The sequence below is a fragment of the Trichechus manatus genome, unplaced genomic scaffold (genome assembly GCF_000243295.1).
Source record: "Trichechus manatus latirostris isolate Lorelei unplaced genomic scaffold, TriManLat1.0 scaffold00029, whole genome shotgun sequence".
Lineage (NCBI taxonomy): Eukaryota > Metazoa > Chordata > Mammalia > Sirenia > Trichechidae > Trichechus > Trichechus manatus.
The window spans coordinates 5441132-5456227 of NW_004443965.1; the positions used below are offsets into that span (position 1 = coordinate 5441132).

Below are 15096 nucleotides of genomic sequence, written 5' to 3' on the forward strand. Positions count from 1 at the left end.
TCCCGGGGCCGCCCCGTGCTCTAGCCGCTTCCGGGATGGCTCCGGGAAGGCAGCCGCAGGCCCAGGCCGCTTAGAGCGCGCGGGCGGGGGCGTCTCCCGGGTCACGCGGGTGTCAAGCCCTCCTCTAGCGGCTGCCCTGCCTTTGCCCACTGAAGATTCTAGCTCCAGGAGACAGAGCGGCGCCTTTGAAGCGAGCAGGACCCCGCAAGGGGGAGGAAAGGTGTGTCCGGAGAAAATCGCGTGGAAGATTTAACCGCGGCCGGGCCCAGAAGCCCAGGGTGAGGCCGTGGCAGCCGTCGCTGCTTTAGCGGCTGCTCGGGGGCTGGAGCCGCCAGGGCTGCAGCCGCCTCCTCCGGGCGGGCGGGCGCGGGCGGGCGGGCGGAGTGGGGGGACTCTCCGGGCGCTGACATTTGCAGGCTGCCCTCCTGATTGGTCCCCTCGCCGAGCTGCTCACGGGTTCATTCAACTGTTAAGCACCTCCCCGTCTCTCTAAAGGACATTATAATGCAAGAAGCCCCCTTTTTAACCACAAACCGAATTTTCTTTCATTTAGGTGATCTATATATGTCTATATCGTATAGCTTATAGCTTATATCTATTTTAAATAACTTAAAGCCGCTAAAATTTGGGGGGGAACAGCTTTCGCTCTGGAGCGGTGCGCGATGCTGTCTCACGCCGACCTCCTGGACGCCAGGCTAGGTGAGTGCGCGCCTCTCGCCCTGGCAGCCAGGAGAAGACGGGGCAGGAAATTGTCAATTTGTTCCTTATTTTACCTTAATGCGCCCTAAATGGACTAATTTCTTTAAAAGTCATTGTGCTGCATTAAAGTTTAATTTGATTTAACATCGTCTTAAAAAAAATCTATGGAATATGTAGATCCAAAAAAGGAGCTGGGAAATGTTGTTAGTTTTTGTTTTTCTTTTCCCCACCCTCTTTATATTTTTGAAAGGCCATCTACCCCGTGATAATTTGTTTGGAGGTGTTTCTCTTCTCCCCCCTCCTGTTTGCTGTGATTTGGGATTTCTTCCTCTTTTTCTGTCCTTTCTTCCTCTTTCTCTCTCCCCCCATCTCCTTCCCTCCTCCTCTCTAAATATGGTCGAGTTTGTAAAAAATCTGGCACGAAGGAGAAGCAACTGCAATCGAGGCGGATTTGTTAAGTGTGCTGTTGAGACTAGAGAAAAGCCAAATACATCCTCACAGGCATCCCGCCTTCTGCACGGGACTCGGCGTTGTCGATGGCTCAGAGGAACACGCCTTTTATTTCTCAGGAAAGAAAAGTTGAATTCCCTAAAGTTTGATTCACTATTATGTCTATAGAGTTTACTTAATGCTGTCTGGGTTGCTGGGCTCTGGGTTTCCGGTTTGGGAATCTTAGGTGATGGATGTGACTCCATTTTCCAAACATTTTCTTTGATTTGAGGGGGAGGCGGAGCTGATTTGGGTTGATTTCGGGAAGTGGAAGATTTGGAGACTTACTCATCTTCCGAAGGTGAGAGGGGACCGGCTGAGGGCTAGAGAGGTAGAGTTCGTCGGGGTGCCAAGGTGCAGGTGGGGCAGCAGCCAAAGAATCTTTCAATTATTTCTTCTTCTTCTTTTCCTTGCCCAAGGATTTGCTCTTGATTTCCTGGGACGCTGGGTGTACAGTTTGTTAAAGGAACTCAGAAGTATGTTTTATTGCCAGGACTGGGAGTGTTTTATTGTGGGAGACACGAAAGCATGTGCTGTTTACTACGCGAGCCGACTGCGGAGAGAAGGGAAACGGCTGGGATATGTTATTCCAGCCTGGCTGTACAAATCCTGGGAAACTCAGCTGAGCACGCCAGGAGTTTCACCCAAAGGGCTAGCGTGGGCGTGAAGGGAACAGAGAATGGGGCTGGAGGAGGACTGCGCCGGAAGAACAGTCCTTCCTGGTCTTGCCAGGAAAGTACTGACCGCGACCCCCTTGCCTCCTCAGGTATGAAAGATGCCGCTGAGCTCCTGGGCCATCGGGAGGCGGTGAAGTGTAGGCTGGGTGTGGGGGGCTCCGACCCCGGGGGCCATCCGGGAGACCTTGCGCCCAACGCCGACCCAGTCGAGGGAGCCACGCTGCTGCCAGGAGAGGACATCACCACCGTGGGCTCTACCCCAGCCTCGCTGGCGGTGAGTGCCAAGGACCCGGACAAGCAACCGGGGCCCCAGGGCGGCCCGAACCCCAGCCAAGCTGGCCAGCAGCAGGGCCAACAGAAACAGAAGCGCCACCGGACGCGCTTCACGCCAGCACAGCTAAATGAGTTGGAGAGAAGCTTCGCCAAGACTCACTACCCCGACATCTTCATGCGCGAGGAGCTGGCACTACGTATCGGGCTCACTGAGTCCCGAGTGCAGGTACGCTGGGCTTGGGTGCCTGGGCAGAAGGGCTCGGGAGGATTTAGCAAAGAGAAAGGGGCATTTCCTGCTCCCGTCTGAATCTTGGGCTGCGCGTCAGCTGCCTCTTCGTTTCTGGGTCGAGTTAGCGCCTTCTTTGTCCGGTCGCCATCTCCAGTGGACACTCACGGTCCCCATCTCCCGCTAGTATATCCACATTCCCGCAGAGAGTCCTCAAAAGCGAAGCCCTGAATTATTCGGCTGCCAGGTTTACGCCTTCCTCCTGAGAAGGAAACCTCCGCTGTCTCCCAAGCGGCTAAGCGGAGTGCGCACCTCAACTGAGCCCGCGTAATTGACAAGTATTTCATTACCCCTAATGAGTTTGTGCTAAGCGCCTGGATAAATCTGGGATGCAACAATTATACACCCAACATGAAAAGGGAGGAAATAGGGCAGAATAGGTGCCTTTTTTTAAAATAAGGAACCACACCCACGTTGCAGTGTGGCTTTTTTTCTTCTGAATATCGCTTTCCAACCCTCTCAGGCAAAACCCCTAGCTTTGACGTCTGCAAGGGATTTGCTTTGGTGGTCTACGAAGGTGCTGTAGCGATCCCCTAAAGCCTGTGAGACCTAGATCTTTAAGAGTCCTCTATGGCGCAGTGGTTAAGAGATGGGCTGCTAACCAAAAGGTGAGCAGTTCAAATCCACCAGCCGCTCCTTGGAAACCAAATAGGGCAGTTCTACTCTGTCCTATAGGGTCACTATGAGCTGGAATCGACTCGACGGCAATGAAGAAGACTTTCTGTTGTAGATACCGACCAGAAGAAAGGACATTACCGCGGGAAAGGTTGACAGGTAGTAGACAAAATCATTACTGGCCCCCCTGTTCCCATCCAACCACCCTCTAAGTTGGAAATTATAAATAACCTAGAATATCACAGTATAACTTTCTTGAAAGTTAGGAAATAAAAGTATAAGCCCAATGAAATCTAAGATTTTTTTGCTTTTTTTTTTTTTTTTTTAACGAATGAAAACAAAAGATCAAATATCTTCTGGACAGATGCTGGCGGTGATACGTCAAGACTCGCGTTTAGTCTTTAGCTATCCAGGGTGCTGAAAATCTTCCTTTGCTGTCTTGGACGTGTGCATTTTCTGTCCCATATCCTGATTGCCAATCTAACTTGTTAAGCCAGAACCGACTGTTTTTCAAAATTAATTTTAAATAACTCTGTTACTTTACATTTGAACTACGAAGTAAGCAACCAGGATGTCCATAATCACAGTGTTGAATATTTCTATTTTTGGCTTTTTAAAGATAGTGTAAACTTGAAAAATAGCATGTGTTCTACTCTTAGAGTCAGCAAATAAATGTCATCGGGGACTTAAAGTGTCCAAATTAATAAGGTAATATTCAGGGTATAACATAATGATTAATATATTTACCCAATATAAGTCTGGGTGGTTTTCTTAGTGAACTCTGGAAGCCCTGAACCACTGGCCATTGAAATTATTCACCAAAAGAGTGTGACTTAATTATGCAGATATATTATTAATGCTCTTTAGAAATTTTTACCTTGCATCTCTTTCTAAATCTGAAACTGAGAGCAAGCCTTTACATATAAATCCAATTTCAATACTTCCATTAATGCTAATGTAATACTGGCATGTTAAAATATTGTAGGTTCAAAAATTTCTTTTAGAGAAGTATTATCTATTAATTTTTGTTTTAAAAATAAAAACACTGTTCCTTAACCTAGCCATACTGGTAATTAGTTTGTATTAAAATAGAACTCATAATCACAAATAAAATATAATTGTACAACTGATAATATGAAAAAAGAAAACGAGGTCTATTAAACTTTATTAGGTCTACCAAAGGTTAATGATAATGATTTTTAATAGAAAAAGTTATAAATGAAATAAAATATAAACTATGTAATAGAAACAATTATTTTCGAAAAGTACACAGAATTTGCAAGAAGAAAGAGACAAAGTACTTTAATTGTTCTAGCATAATGTTCAACCAAAGATAATAGTTTGAGGCTGATGATAGAAACAATTTAATAGAATGGCAATTTCAATATTTTAAAAAATAATGTTTCATAGTTTAAAAAGTAATCAGATCAACATAACCTTCTTAATTAACATTTCAAAATGATTAACATTATGTAATGTAATGCAAAAATAATTTATGGAAAATGTATTTACTTCACAATTCACTGTACCATTCATTGCTCCTTGACCAAATTCAAATTAAATAGTAATTGGTTTATGTTCTTATATGATGAGTACTTTATAGTTTTCTTTATAGTTAACAGATTGCCACATGTTCTTTTTAGTATGTGGGCCATTGCACTGGTTAAAAATGATCTAAACATTTAATTTATTGCAACTGTATTTTTTTTAAAAAAGTCTTGATTCTAAATTATACAACATACTTATTTTCTATTTATACTTGGCATATATCACACTTTCAGGTATTTGTTAAAGCAACTCTACTCACATGGAGGCCAATTCCATGTCTGATATTGCTCCCCTTTTCTGGCTAGTGTAATAAAATCATTCCTTTTATAGCATGCCATTATTAGAAACCAATTTCAGAATTATTTATAACCTGGAATGGCTTATTAAGCAGCAATGCGAGAATCATGCAAATTATGTGATCAAATGCAATATAATAAGCATAATCATTAGTCTCTAGCACGGATTAATTAACTTTCAATATTTTATTTACATAAAAACCAAATCAGTGAAATAACTTCTGCACAGTCAGGCTTGCCTTTCAATATTTTATACGAACAAAAATAATGTGCTGTAATTCCATTGACCGTGTCCCCCAGAATGGCCCTGTCACCTGCCACATCTTAATAGGGGGACAAGCTGAGAGTATTTTCTAGTTTTCTAATGGAATGAGAAATTGCATTTTCTTCCTCTCCCAGCACTATTAAAGTGTAATGAATTCGGCCCAGAGTTCACGGCTGGCTGATCGAAATGAACCTGAGATCTAGGCTTTAATACAGCTCCCCAGATTTCCTCCCAAATCTTCACATTAATCATTTGCTGGATTCCAATGAGATCTTCATAAAGCGTTTGCTCCGAGGGGAAAAAAGTAATATTCTCTCCCTCTCCTCCTCGTTCTCTATTTCTGAGCCATTTATAGCTGGGATTAAACGGGCTATATATTTTAAAATACATTTACAGTATGTCTATATTACTGTAACGGCAGATATCATGAAAGTGGATTTTTAGATTCCAACCTCCATTAGATTCTCACTGTTGTATTAAGCATTTTCAGAGAAGAGCTGCATTTCAAACTGAGTACAAAGTTGGTCTGTGGCTGCGGTTAATATATTTCCTGGCGTTGTCATCTGTGCATTCTCAAAATCTCCCTTAGGTTTTGCCTGCATTTTAATTGGCCATGCCCTCGTTTACAAGTGGAAACATTCACATTTTAAAAACATATGCATCATAGATTGGAACGGAAGTGCTCAGATACCATGCAGATTTTTCCCTAACCCCAGTAAGCCATAAAACATAAAAAAATTTGTAGCCACCATTTGACTACTAACCCTCAAACATAATTGAGCACGATTTTTCCATTATTTCTATAATATTTACTTATTTTCCGTTGTTCTTTTACGCCAGTGCATGAGCAGATAGATCCTAGAGTCAGAAACCTTTCTGCCTGTCGGATTTTCTACTAAAATGCTGCGAAGCAGTCCCCCACCCTCCTTCTTTTCTTTTGCTGCTCTTACTGCCACCCATACCTCCCCGTCCCGAACAACCAAACATTTCGGGATTCACTGGTCAAAGCCTTAGCATAACGTGCAGGGTGTTAAAACCGGTCTTGAATTTATAGATACCTGTCAAAATATATGTGGGTGAGACGTGTGAGGTGTGAGGACCGTTTGGACACACCTACCGTCCCCGTCTACGGCTCCATCCCATCTACCTCCCCACAATTCAGCGTTGGGTGGGTCCTGCGAAGCGACCTGCGGTTGCTCTCAGCCAAAGCCTGCTAACAGCACAAGCCGCTGCGGGCCGCCTAGATCTTGTCCACCCTAAAGGCCTCTGCTGCCTCATTAATCCACCGCGCCGCCAACTCGAGGGCTGCGCAGACACTAGGGTAGGCAGTCAACATAGGAAATGGGGTAGAAACCAGAGAAAAATAAAGTGGTGGGTGACGGCGCAGGTATGGCAGAAAGGCCAGGGCCGGCCCAAAGCCGGGCGAGAATTCTAGATAGCAAGGCGGTTCACATTGGTAAGCGAAGAGGGCGTCTTCACTTGCAGGGATATGAAAACATCGCTGTGCATGGCTGGTTTACCGAGATTGGGGCAGGTACGTCCATACTCATGATACTCTAGCTTGCAGAGTAAACACTAAATAGATTGAATTAACGGATGAACAACCTTTGGGCCACGAATATGGTGGTCCATTTGAGTTAGCCAGATTCTAAGAGGAAACTCAATCAGTACCTGAGCAGTGTCCCACATCATTTATGTTTATGCACAGTAAACCTCCAGCTGACTAGATGTTAAAACTGCAAGGCTGCCAAATAGGCATGCTGGCAATTATTTAGAGAGCGAGACACACAGAAAGAGACATACACACAGAGGAAGAGGTATCACATTTAAATGTGTGGGAAAGGGAGGTTATCTTGGTCAGGCAGCTTACTTGATATATTTCGGACAGAACTCTTCCCCCTTGGTAGTGAATTTGACACCCATAGGCAAATTTGCCTGGTAAGGTCTGATATTCCTGGGCCATGGTTAAGAAAGAGTCAGAGGCTCATTTTCATTTGGAATATATTTTATCAAATATACTGAAAAAGACACCTGGGTATGCTTAAGCAAAATTAAATTTGAGCCATACGTAGTGTGAGCTTTAAACTTGACCTCCTTTAATTTGTAGTGGCCAGATAATTTGATTTTCGTCTATAGAGGAAATGGAGGCGACTTGAGGGAATTGAAGGCCTTGGTGCTTGGGATACTCAGTAAGTTTCTGCACAGAATAGACTTGAAGGCCCTGGGGCTGAGGGCTCCAGCAGCAGGTTCCAGCATACCCGCGCAGTCCAGACAAAGGTGTCCTTGGAGTGGTTTGAAAATGAAGCACGGAAACTTGTGGTAGTGGAACCTAGCGCTGTCGGAGGAATCAGAAGACACGGCGGTGACCCAAACAACACTGGCTCAGTAGCGCTCACTTTCCCACACTGATCACTATATTAACCTTTTGCTGTGTCAACCGTGGCGTTAGGGGCCTTCCTTTGTCTTTCGATTTTGAAACTGGCTGTGTCATCCCTGGCCCTTCATCAATTTCCAAATTTCCAGCGTTTCTGAAAATTCTATACCCCATCAGCGCTATAAGGCATGCTATTAAGCCACATGGGCACGCATGTTTATCTTCATTTGTACACCTGTGGGTCGAGCCTTGACACATGCCTGCCTGCAGACCTGTGCCTCTGTGTAGTGCACAGAATGTGCCAAACGCAGGGGCGTGGTGAACATTGGCGCAGGGTAGTATGTTTGCCTGTGTGAAAGCGCTCCAGAGCGCCATAGCTTAGTATCGCGGGAGTCTGCCCTTGTTCGTACAGCAGACGCCAGTTGCCACCAACCAGTGGAGAACCAGGGTCTCCTTTTGGGTGTGAGGGCCTATCGGGGGCCTGTGGGGGCCAAGTGTGTGTATCTAACAGAGGTTTCTCGGGCTCAAGCCCCCACCCCTCCCAATGGCCCGGCTTGCTAACCGTGCCTTGTCCGTCTCTCGCCTTCGCCCGCTCCAGGTTTGGTTCCAGAACCGGCGAGCCAAGTGGAAGAAGCGCAAGAAGACAACCAACGTGTTCCGCGCACCAGGCACGCTCCTGCCCACGCCAGGCCTGCCTCAGTTCCCGTCAGCCGCGGCCGCCGCCGCGGCCGCCATGGGCGACAGTTTGTGTTCTTTCCACGCCAACGACACCCGCTGGGCGGCGGCCGCTATGCCGGGCGTGTCACAGCTGCCGCTGCCGCCGGCGCTGGGCAGGCAGCAGGCCATGGCGCAGTCGCTGTCCCAGTGCAGCCTGGCGGCCGGGCCGCCGCCCAACTCCATGGGCTTGTCTAACAGCCTGGCAGGCTCCAACGGCGCCGGGCTGCAGTCGCACCTCTACCAGCCTGCCTTCCCCGGCATGGTGCCCGCCTCCCTCCCCGGTCCCAGCAACGTCTCCGGCTCGCCCCAGCTCTGCAGCTCCCCGGACAGCAGCGACGTGTGGCGGGGCACGAGCATCGCTTCCCTCCGCCGGAAGGCGCTAGAGCACACAGTCTCCATGAGCTTCACTTAATGCCGCCGCGCCACGGCCCGCTCCGCCTGCGGAGCCGCCCCCGGGGCCACTCAGAGGCCCTTCTGGTGCGCGCCCTGGCCCCTACACCTTGCCCGGGCCCCTAGTCCCGCCTCGCCCCAAGTCCCTGTCCGGGCCCCCTGCCGTGTCCCGCCCCAGCCCCTGCCCGGTCTCGTTTAGTCCACGCCTTTCGCCTCCACTTGCCCGGGCTCGCCCTAAGCCCCAGCCCGCGAGGCCTCCTCCTGCCTGATTTCGCTCGCCCGCGGCCCCTCGCCCCTAGAGAGCTCCTCTGCCTTTCCCACGCAGCTCCTCCCTCGGCCGCATTGCCAGAGCCCCACCCCATCCCTCGCCGCGACCCCCGGCCTCCCGCTCGCACTTGTCGTGCTGGCGCGCTCGCCGCGCCCTCCTCCCGGCCTTCTGTCTGGCGGATTCCCACCTACATCTTAGACACGACGTCCACGGTCCCCTCGCCCGCCGCCTCCCTTCTTGTCTCTTCTTTCCCCGCATCTCACGCCCCTCCTCTCGTGCCCGACCAAAAGCATCCTTCCCGCCATTTTGCTTACCAGGGAGTCGACTCAGGATCTGAAATCAGACACCAATGGACTGGTTTGTGGGCAGAAACACACACACTAGCACTCTCGCTCACTCTCAGACAACACGAGCGCGCGCGCGCGCGCACACACACACACACACACACACACACACACACACAGTGCACCTAGCTCACACACGGACGTGTTCAAGGGACAGCACAATGTTAGGGATTTTTGTCTTAAACGAGGACAAGCACCCGCTATCAACCGCCTCATCCGAGGGCCCAACTGATATAATTTGATTTATCCTTGTATTCTTCCTTCGAACTCCTCTCTTTCTTTCCTCTGCCACCATCCTACCCTTGCCCTATCCACCCAGTCACATCCATGTGGCCCTCTATTGGCTTGCAAAAGAACGCTTTTATTTTATCTTATTTTTATTTTCTTAGGCACAACTGTGTGAGGGTATTGAAGGGAAGGAAGGCTTCTCACGAGGAACAAACCAGTGGATTGGGTGGCTGGAGTAGACTAAAAAAGTCATGTGTTGAAGAAGAGGTGATCTTACCCATTTTGATAAGTCTTTACAAGAAAAAGTAAAATAAGCATTCAAGAAAATTTTCCTTTTGTAAAAGCAAAAGCCACATCTCTTTTCTGTACCCTTCAGGAATGGAGTTTGTTTGCTTCCTTTTCCGTTTCTTTCTTCTCACTGCTCTGTGCCCTTGGTTGTTTTGTGGTCGTCCTGTCGTCCCTTGTGACCCTTGGCCACCTCCCTGGCCCCTGCCGGCCACCGGTGGGTGCACTCGGACATCTACAACCCTGCAACTTTGTACAGAGAAACAATCAGCTCTTTCTGCATGTGCTGGTCAAATCCAAACCCAGAGAACAGAAGCGCTTTCTAAGAATGAACAAACATGTGAAATAGGATGTTTTGTGTAGATAAAGCATTCTTGTTACATACTGGTCAATTTGTGATATGGTTTAACTTATTGTCTGTGCTTATTTATGGAATTTGGTTTTCTTAATAAATGTTTGAGGTAATATAAAGCATATTATTTGACTTTTCCGGACAAGTTTATATCAAGTTAAATGTAAATGGATAAAATAAAACATTTTCAGTATGTGACATGGAGAATGATGGGTTTTAGTGTGACTCTGAATCGCAGGAGAAGCCCTATGGGAGGAGAGGAAGAGGGCTCGTCATGGGGGTTCTCAATCGGTGCTTCCACTGAGGCGCGGGTTTTTTGTTGGCGGGATCCTGGAGTCTCGGACGTGTCCGCCCTTAAGCAGGCTTGGGTTCAGTTTTGGGGTTGCCCTGCGAGGCCTCAAGCAGCAGAGGAAGCATAGTCAGCCACATTGCCCGGCGGTGTACGGGGGCGGCCTGCAGTCTGGAGGCCCGCAGATCGGAAGTGCGGCTGCCGGGCCGTGAGCGGCTGCACTAGAGCTCGGGGCCTCGCGAGGCTTCGAGCCCGCACGAGGCTTCCGATCCCGAGGTGGGCCTTGGGAGGCAGCTGGTGGCGCGAAACGCAAGGCCCGAGAGTTGAAAAGCTTATCGGGTGAACGGTTTCCCTCGGACAAAGGAGTAGAGGGCGACTGTCGCCGGGCTGAGTGTGTGTGAGAGGGAGGCTGTGGACGGGAAGGAGGACTGCGGTGAAGCAAGCATCATGAGGACTGGAGAAGGGCCGCTGTTGGCGCCCTTGGCCTTCAGAGGCCGGAGCTCTGCCCTCCGGCGCTGCCCAGAGCCGCGGCTCGCCCAGATACGCGGTGGACGCGAGAGGCCGTGGCTCTTTATTCCCCTAGGGCCTAGGCCTCACCTCTGCCTTCCAAAAGACGCTACCCTGCCCCTTTCTATCCCCAGAACTAGACTCGGCTTCAGATACTTGGGACCTCTCTAGTAGGGCAAATGGCTTGTCGGTAGAAGAGGCGTGTACAGAGCGATCCGGTTGCGGGCCCGCCTCTCTCAGGGTCTACCTTGCGGGGCTGCTCGGATTTTCTCTCAGGGTCCGTGCTTGGTGTGAGCTAACCTCGAGTTTAGCCACGTGCCCAGGGGACTTATCCAGACAAGTAGTGAAAATTGCTGTTTCTTGCGTAGGCCGAAGGAGAAGGTTGCGGATGTGTTTTGAACTAGAGGCAAATAGATATTACAGACTTCTTTTGGAAGACTAACCAAAATTAGTCTTGCGATTTGAAATTTAGTGGTCATTATAGGCATTGAGAGCGCACCCCTTTTCCCATAGGAAGAGTTCTCATTTTGGTTGCCACAGAGTGTAAATCCCTCGAACACTCTTGTACTGGAAAACAACTTCCTACCACTGGGCTACATGTGAATTTTAGGAACAGTTGTAATTGTTGCTCAACTAAGACAACACAGTGGAATCTCCTTTATAAGGTGAAGATAAAACGGCACGCATGTTTTCTTTTTCTTTTTTTTTTAAATTGTGTTATCTTAGGAATTTTAATTAGAGGTAACACTGGTAGGTGTGTTCACAGGCTATTTCAGTTTTACATTTTCGAAAGTATTGTTGGTATAACATTTAAATATTAAAGAAGAGAAAAACATGCTTATTTGGGGTTTCATATAAAAATGGAACATTTCTCTATTTTGGAACTTACCCTAGAATTTAGCAGCACAATACCAAATTTCTAAAATACCAGTATATGAAAAATACTTTCTTGTCTTTACGTTTCATCATGTTCTCCCTTATATTAGTGTTCTCTCTTTTTTTAAAATTTGAATTTGTGGGCACTGTAATCTCAAGTCACAGTTAAGAGATCGGTACAAATCACAGATTGCTTCGCCAGTGAGCATGGAAGGTTGTTTACAAGGATGCTAATTTTACAGCTCTTTTTATGCTGCTATAAAGCATAACTTTATGATGTAGGAGTGCAAAAAAGATGCTAAATGGAATCTTTAAAAATTGTATTTCTCAAAGGCAGGGGAAATGGGATCTTTGATTTGAAAAAAATGGGCCAACAACACTGATGAGAAGTTGCAAATCAACTAAAGTGATAGATGCTTTCAAAGATACTTGTATTTCATAATATAGTGGTTATTTATCAATATTATAATGAAAGTGTACAGAGTTTTTCACTTGACCTGACTCTGGAATAATATTTCTATGGCAATAGATTTTCGTATTAAGAATCTGGAACATTTTAAAGTCATATATGCCATTAGCATAAGGGAAGGCAACCTGGCCTACACTGTTAAGGTTGACAGTTTAGTAAAGATAAAAAGCAGAGAGTGAGAATCTCAACCAGAAGCCTGAAAGATTTTTGCATTTTGAGCAATAGCAACAGAAAAACATAACGACAGAATAACACTTCGTATTATTTTTACTCCTTATAAACAGCTGTTCTGACTCAAAACTATTAAAGTTATAAAAATAACTAAATTTCATAAGGGAATAAAGACAATAATGATGAATAATATCAGAACAGAAGGTGGATTAGTATAACATTGCTAGATATCCTGCCTCTAGGAGTTGTACTTTTTACTGAAAAGCCTGTTTGGCATTGGATACTGTCACCACGTGCTAGCTAGAAAAAGTCAAAGTCCATTATAATTAACTGTATGACTTGTTTATTTGAATGCATATATTCATCCTTGTATCTTTATTTTCTCCTCAATATTGGTGCTAAAAATCATGCGCAATATTACAAGTGGCATGTAAGTGATGGTGTAGTAATGATGTTGCACTTAGCTTACCTTTTGCTGATAGCAGAAGAAATGTGATATAGGAAAGCAACCTACTAGAGATGATGTTATGTATTGAATACAAAATAGGATGAAGAGCAATATGGGTAGATCAAGGAGATGTGAATAGACAATACAGAAGAAATTCTGACTTTGGGGCAATTTATATTTGATGCCCTCAATGACTGCTTCCCGAGAAAATGAAAATGTGTTTTTAATTTGTATTGTGGACTTTAAATTTTAATTTTAGGATAAAGAAAAACTTAGCCCACAAAGATGTGTCTTCTAGTAATGGTGGTAGTTAACCTGTCAGTTGAAAGAATATAACCTTCCTTTTCTCCTTTTCATGACATAAAGGTAATCTCATCTGAGGGTATTTATGTGAAGGAATAACAGCATGGCATGTGAAACTACTGGCTCATTAATCCTGGCATCTACTTCCTACAGGGTACCTTGATTAGTTAGATTCATTCATTGGGCATTTCAGAGTTTTTGATTTGTCACCATTGGCTAGGTTCGCTGAGTTCAGGCTAAATTGAGCCAGAAGCAATGTTTATTAGTAATTTTGTAGTACAGGCTACCTTGATAATTCAGCCCAAATATCTCATCTGAAAAATATCCATTCACCCTCGATTCTAATGTGGGTTGCAGCTGTGTTCATAGAGAATTGAAAGAACACAAGTGATTGGGCATGTGTTTTCTAAATTATTAATATGATGGCTAATAGCTGTAAACCCATCTTCGTATCCAATGCAGAAATTATGATTCATTTTAAAAATGAAAGCAGTGACAAAGGGGGGCACCCCCTGCCTGGCTTTCTGCTAACTCATCAGTGCAGAGCTTTTGGTACAGGAACCATGGCCTATTTAGCATGTAGCCATTACAGAGAGAAACAGAACAATGCCTTTGGCTTTTCCTTTTACATACTCTATCAAAATAAGGCTTGGATATATAAGACTTACTTCAAAATGTTATTAAGGAACTTCAGGCATGAGCTACACAGAGGGCCATTTTGATGATGTCATTATCAGTCTAAAGCAGACATAATTAGCTGTTTGTGTAGTTAAACTGCATCTTTCATTCACATGATCAAATATCTCAATTCAAGTTTCCATCTTTAAAGCCATATTGTATTTGAGATACACTTGTTGCAGTTTTTCATGCTTCCACAATCCCTCTCAGTTCTGGGTGGAAGTAATTCACAGGTACCAGAAAATATATAATAACCCACATGACATATATAGTATATATTCTGTATATCTTTCACTGAGATGTCATAGGGCTTTATGCACTTTTGCCCACAGTCCTTACTGAATCTATGTAAGAGAAACTCAAACAAGGCTAGATTAAAAACTGCAGAATTCCTTAGTACTGAAAAGACTGATATATGATTCATATGAAATTAAAAATACAAACAACACTAAATTGTGAATATGAAACATAGATATGCTGGAATTAGATATTCTAATTGCAAAATTCTGAATGAGTTCATTGTAGTTGAACTAGTCTCTCTTATTCCTGTCCTTGCTTTGTTGATAACACATGCTTAATCTGCCTGTTAGGTATTCCAACACTGATTTCAGAAATAACATTTTCAGAAGGTATTTATCGCTTTCCCGCCAATACCTTACATTTCGACTGCATTTTTCAGTTTATAGAGCACTGAAAAAAAAACAAACCAAACCCGTTGCCATCGAGTCGATTCCGACTCATAGTGACCTTATAGGACAGAGTAGAAGTGCACCTTAGAGTTTCCAAGGAGCACCTGGTGGATTCGAACTAGTGACTTTTTTGGTTAGCAGACGTAGCTCTTAACCACTATGCCACCAGTGTTTCCTTGTGGAGCACATATGTCATTTCAGTCATCGTGGCAACCTTTTGAAGTAGGTGTCATAATCCATATTTTACAGATGAAGAAACAGACTCATAGAGGCTAAGTAACTTGCCTAGCATCATATACCTAGTAAGTGGCAGAGATCGTTAAGTCAGGTCTTCAGACCTTTCAGCAATACCGTTGTGTACCGATGTGCAGGCATTGTTCTTATTTTTAAAACATTTCCAGGGTAGAAAACCAAAAACTTCCCTTACTTGAAAGTTTAACAATCCACCCTTGTAATTTAAACAAGATAGATGCTTTTTGATGGGACATATAGGTACATTAAAACATGATTTTAAGAGTCTAGAAACACTCTTTTCCTCCTGAGGTCCTCTCTCTCTCTCT

At 45.3% G+C, this 15096-nt stretch overlaps 1 protein-coding gene across 1 annotated transcript; it reads left to right on the forward strand.

The window, feature by feature from the left end:
* Positions 1–662: 662 nt before the first annotated feature.
* OTP (orthopedia homeobox) lies at positions 663–8651 on the forward strand. The gene is made up of 3 exons (XM_004374476.1): positions 663–699; positions 1955–2364; positions 8121–8651. Exons 1-3 carry the CDS (start codon positions 663–665, stop codon positions 8649–8651), a joined length of 978 nt encoding a protein of 325 aa, XP_004374533.1.
* Positions 8652–15096: the final 6445 nt, after the last annotated feature.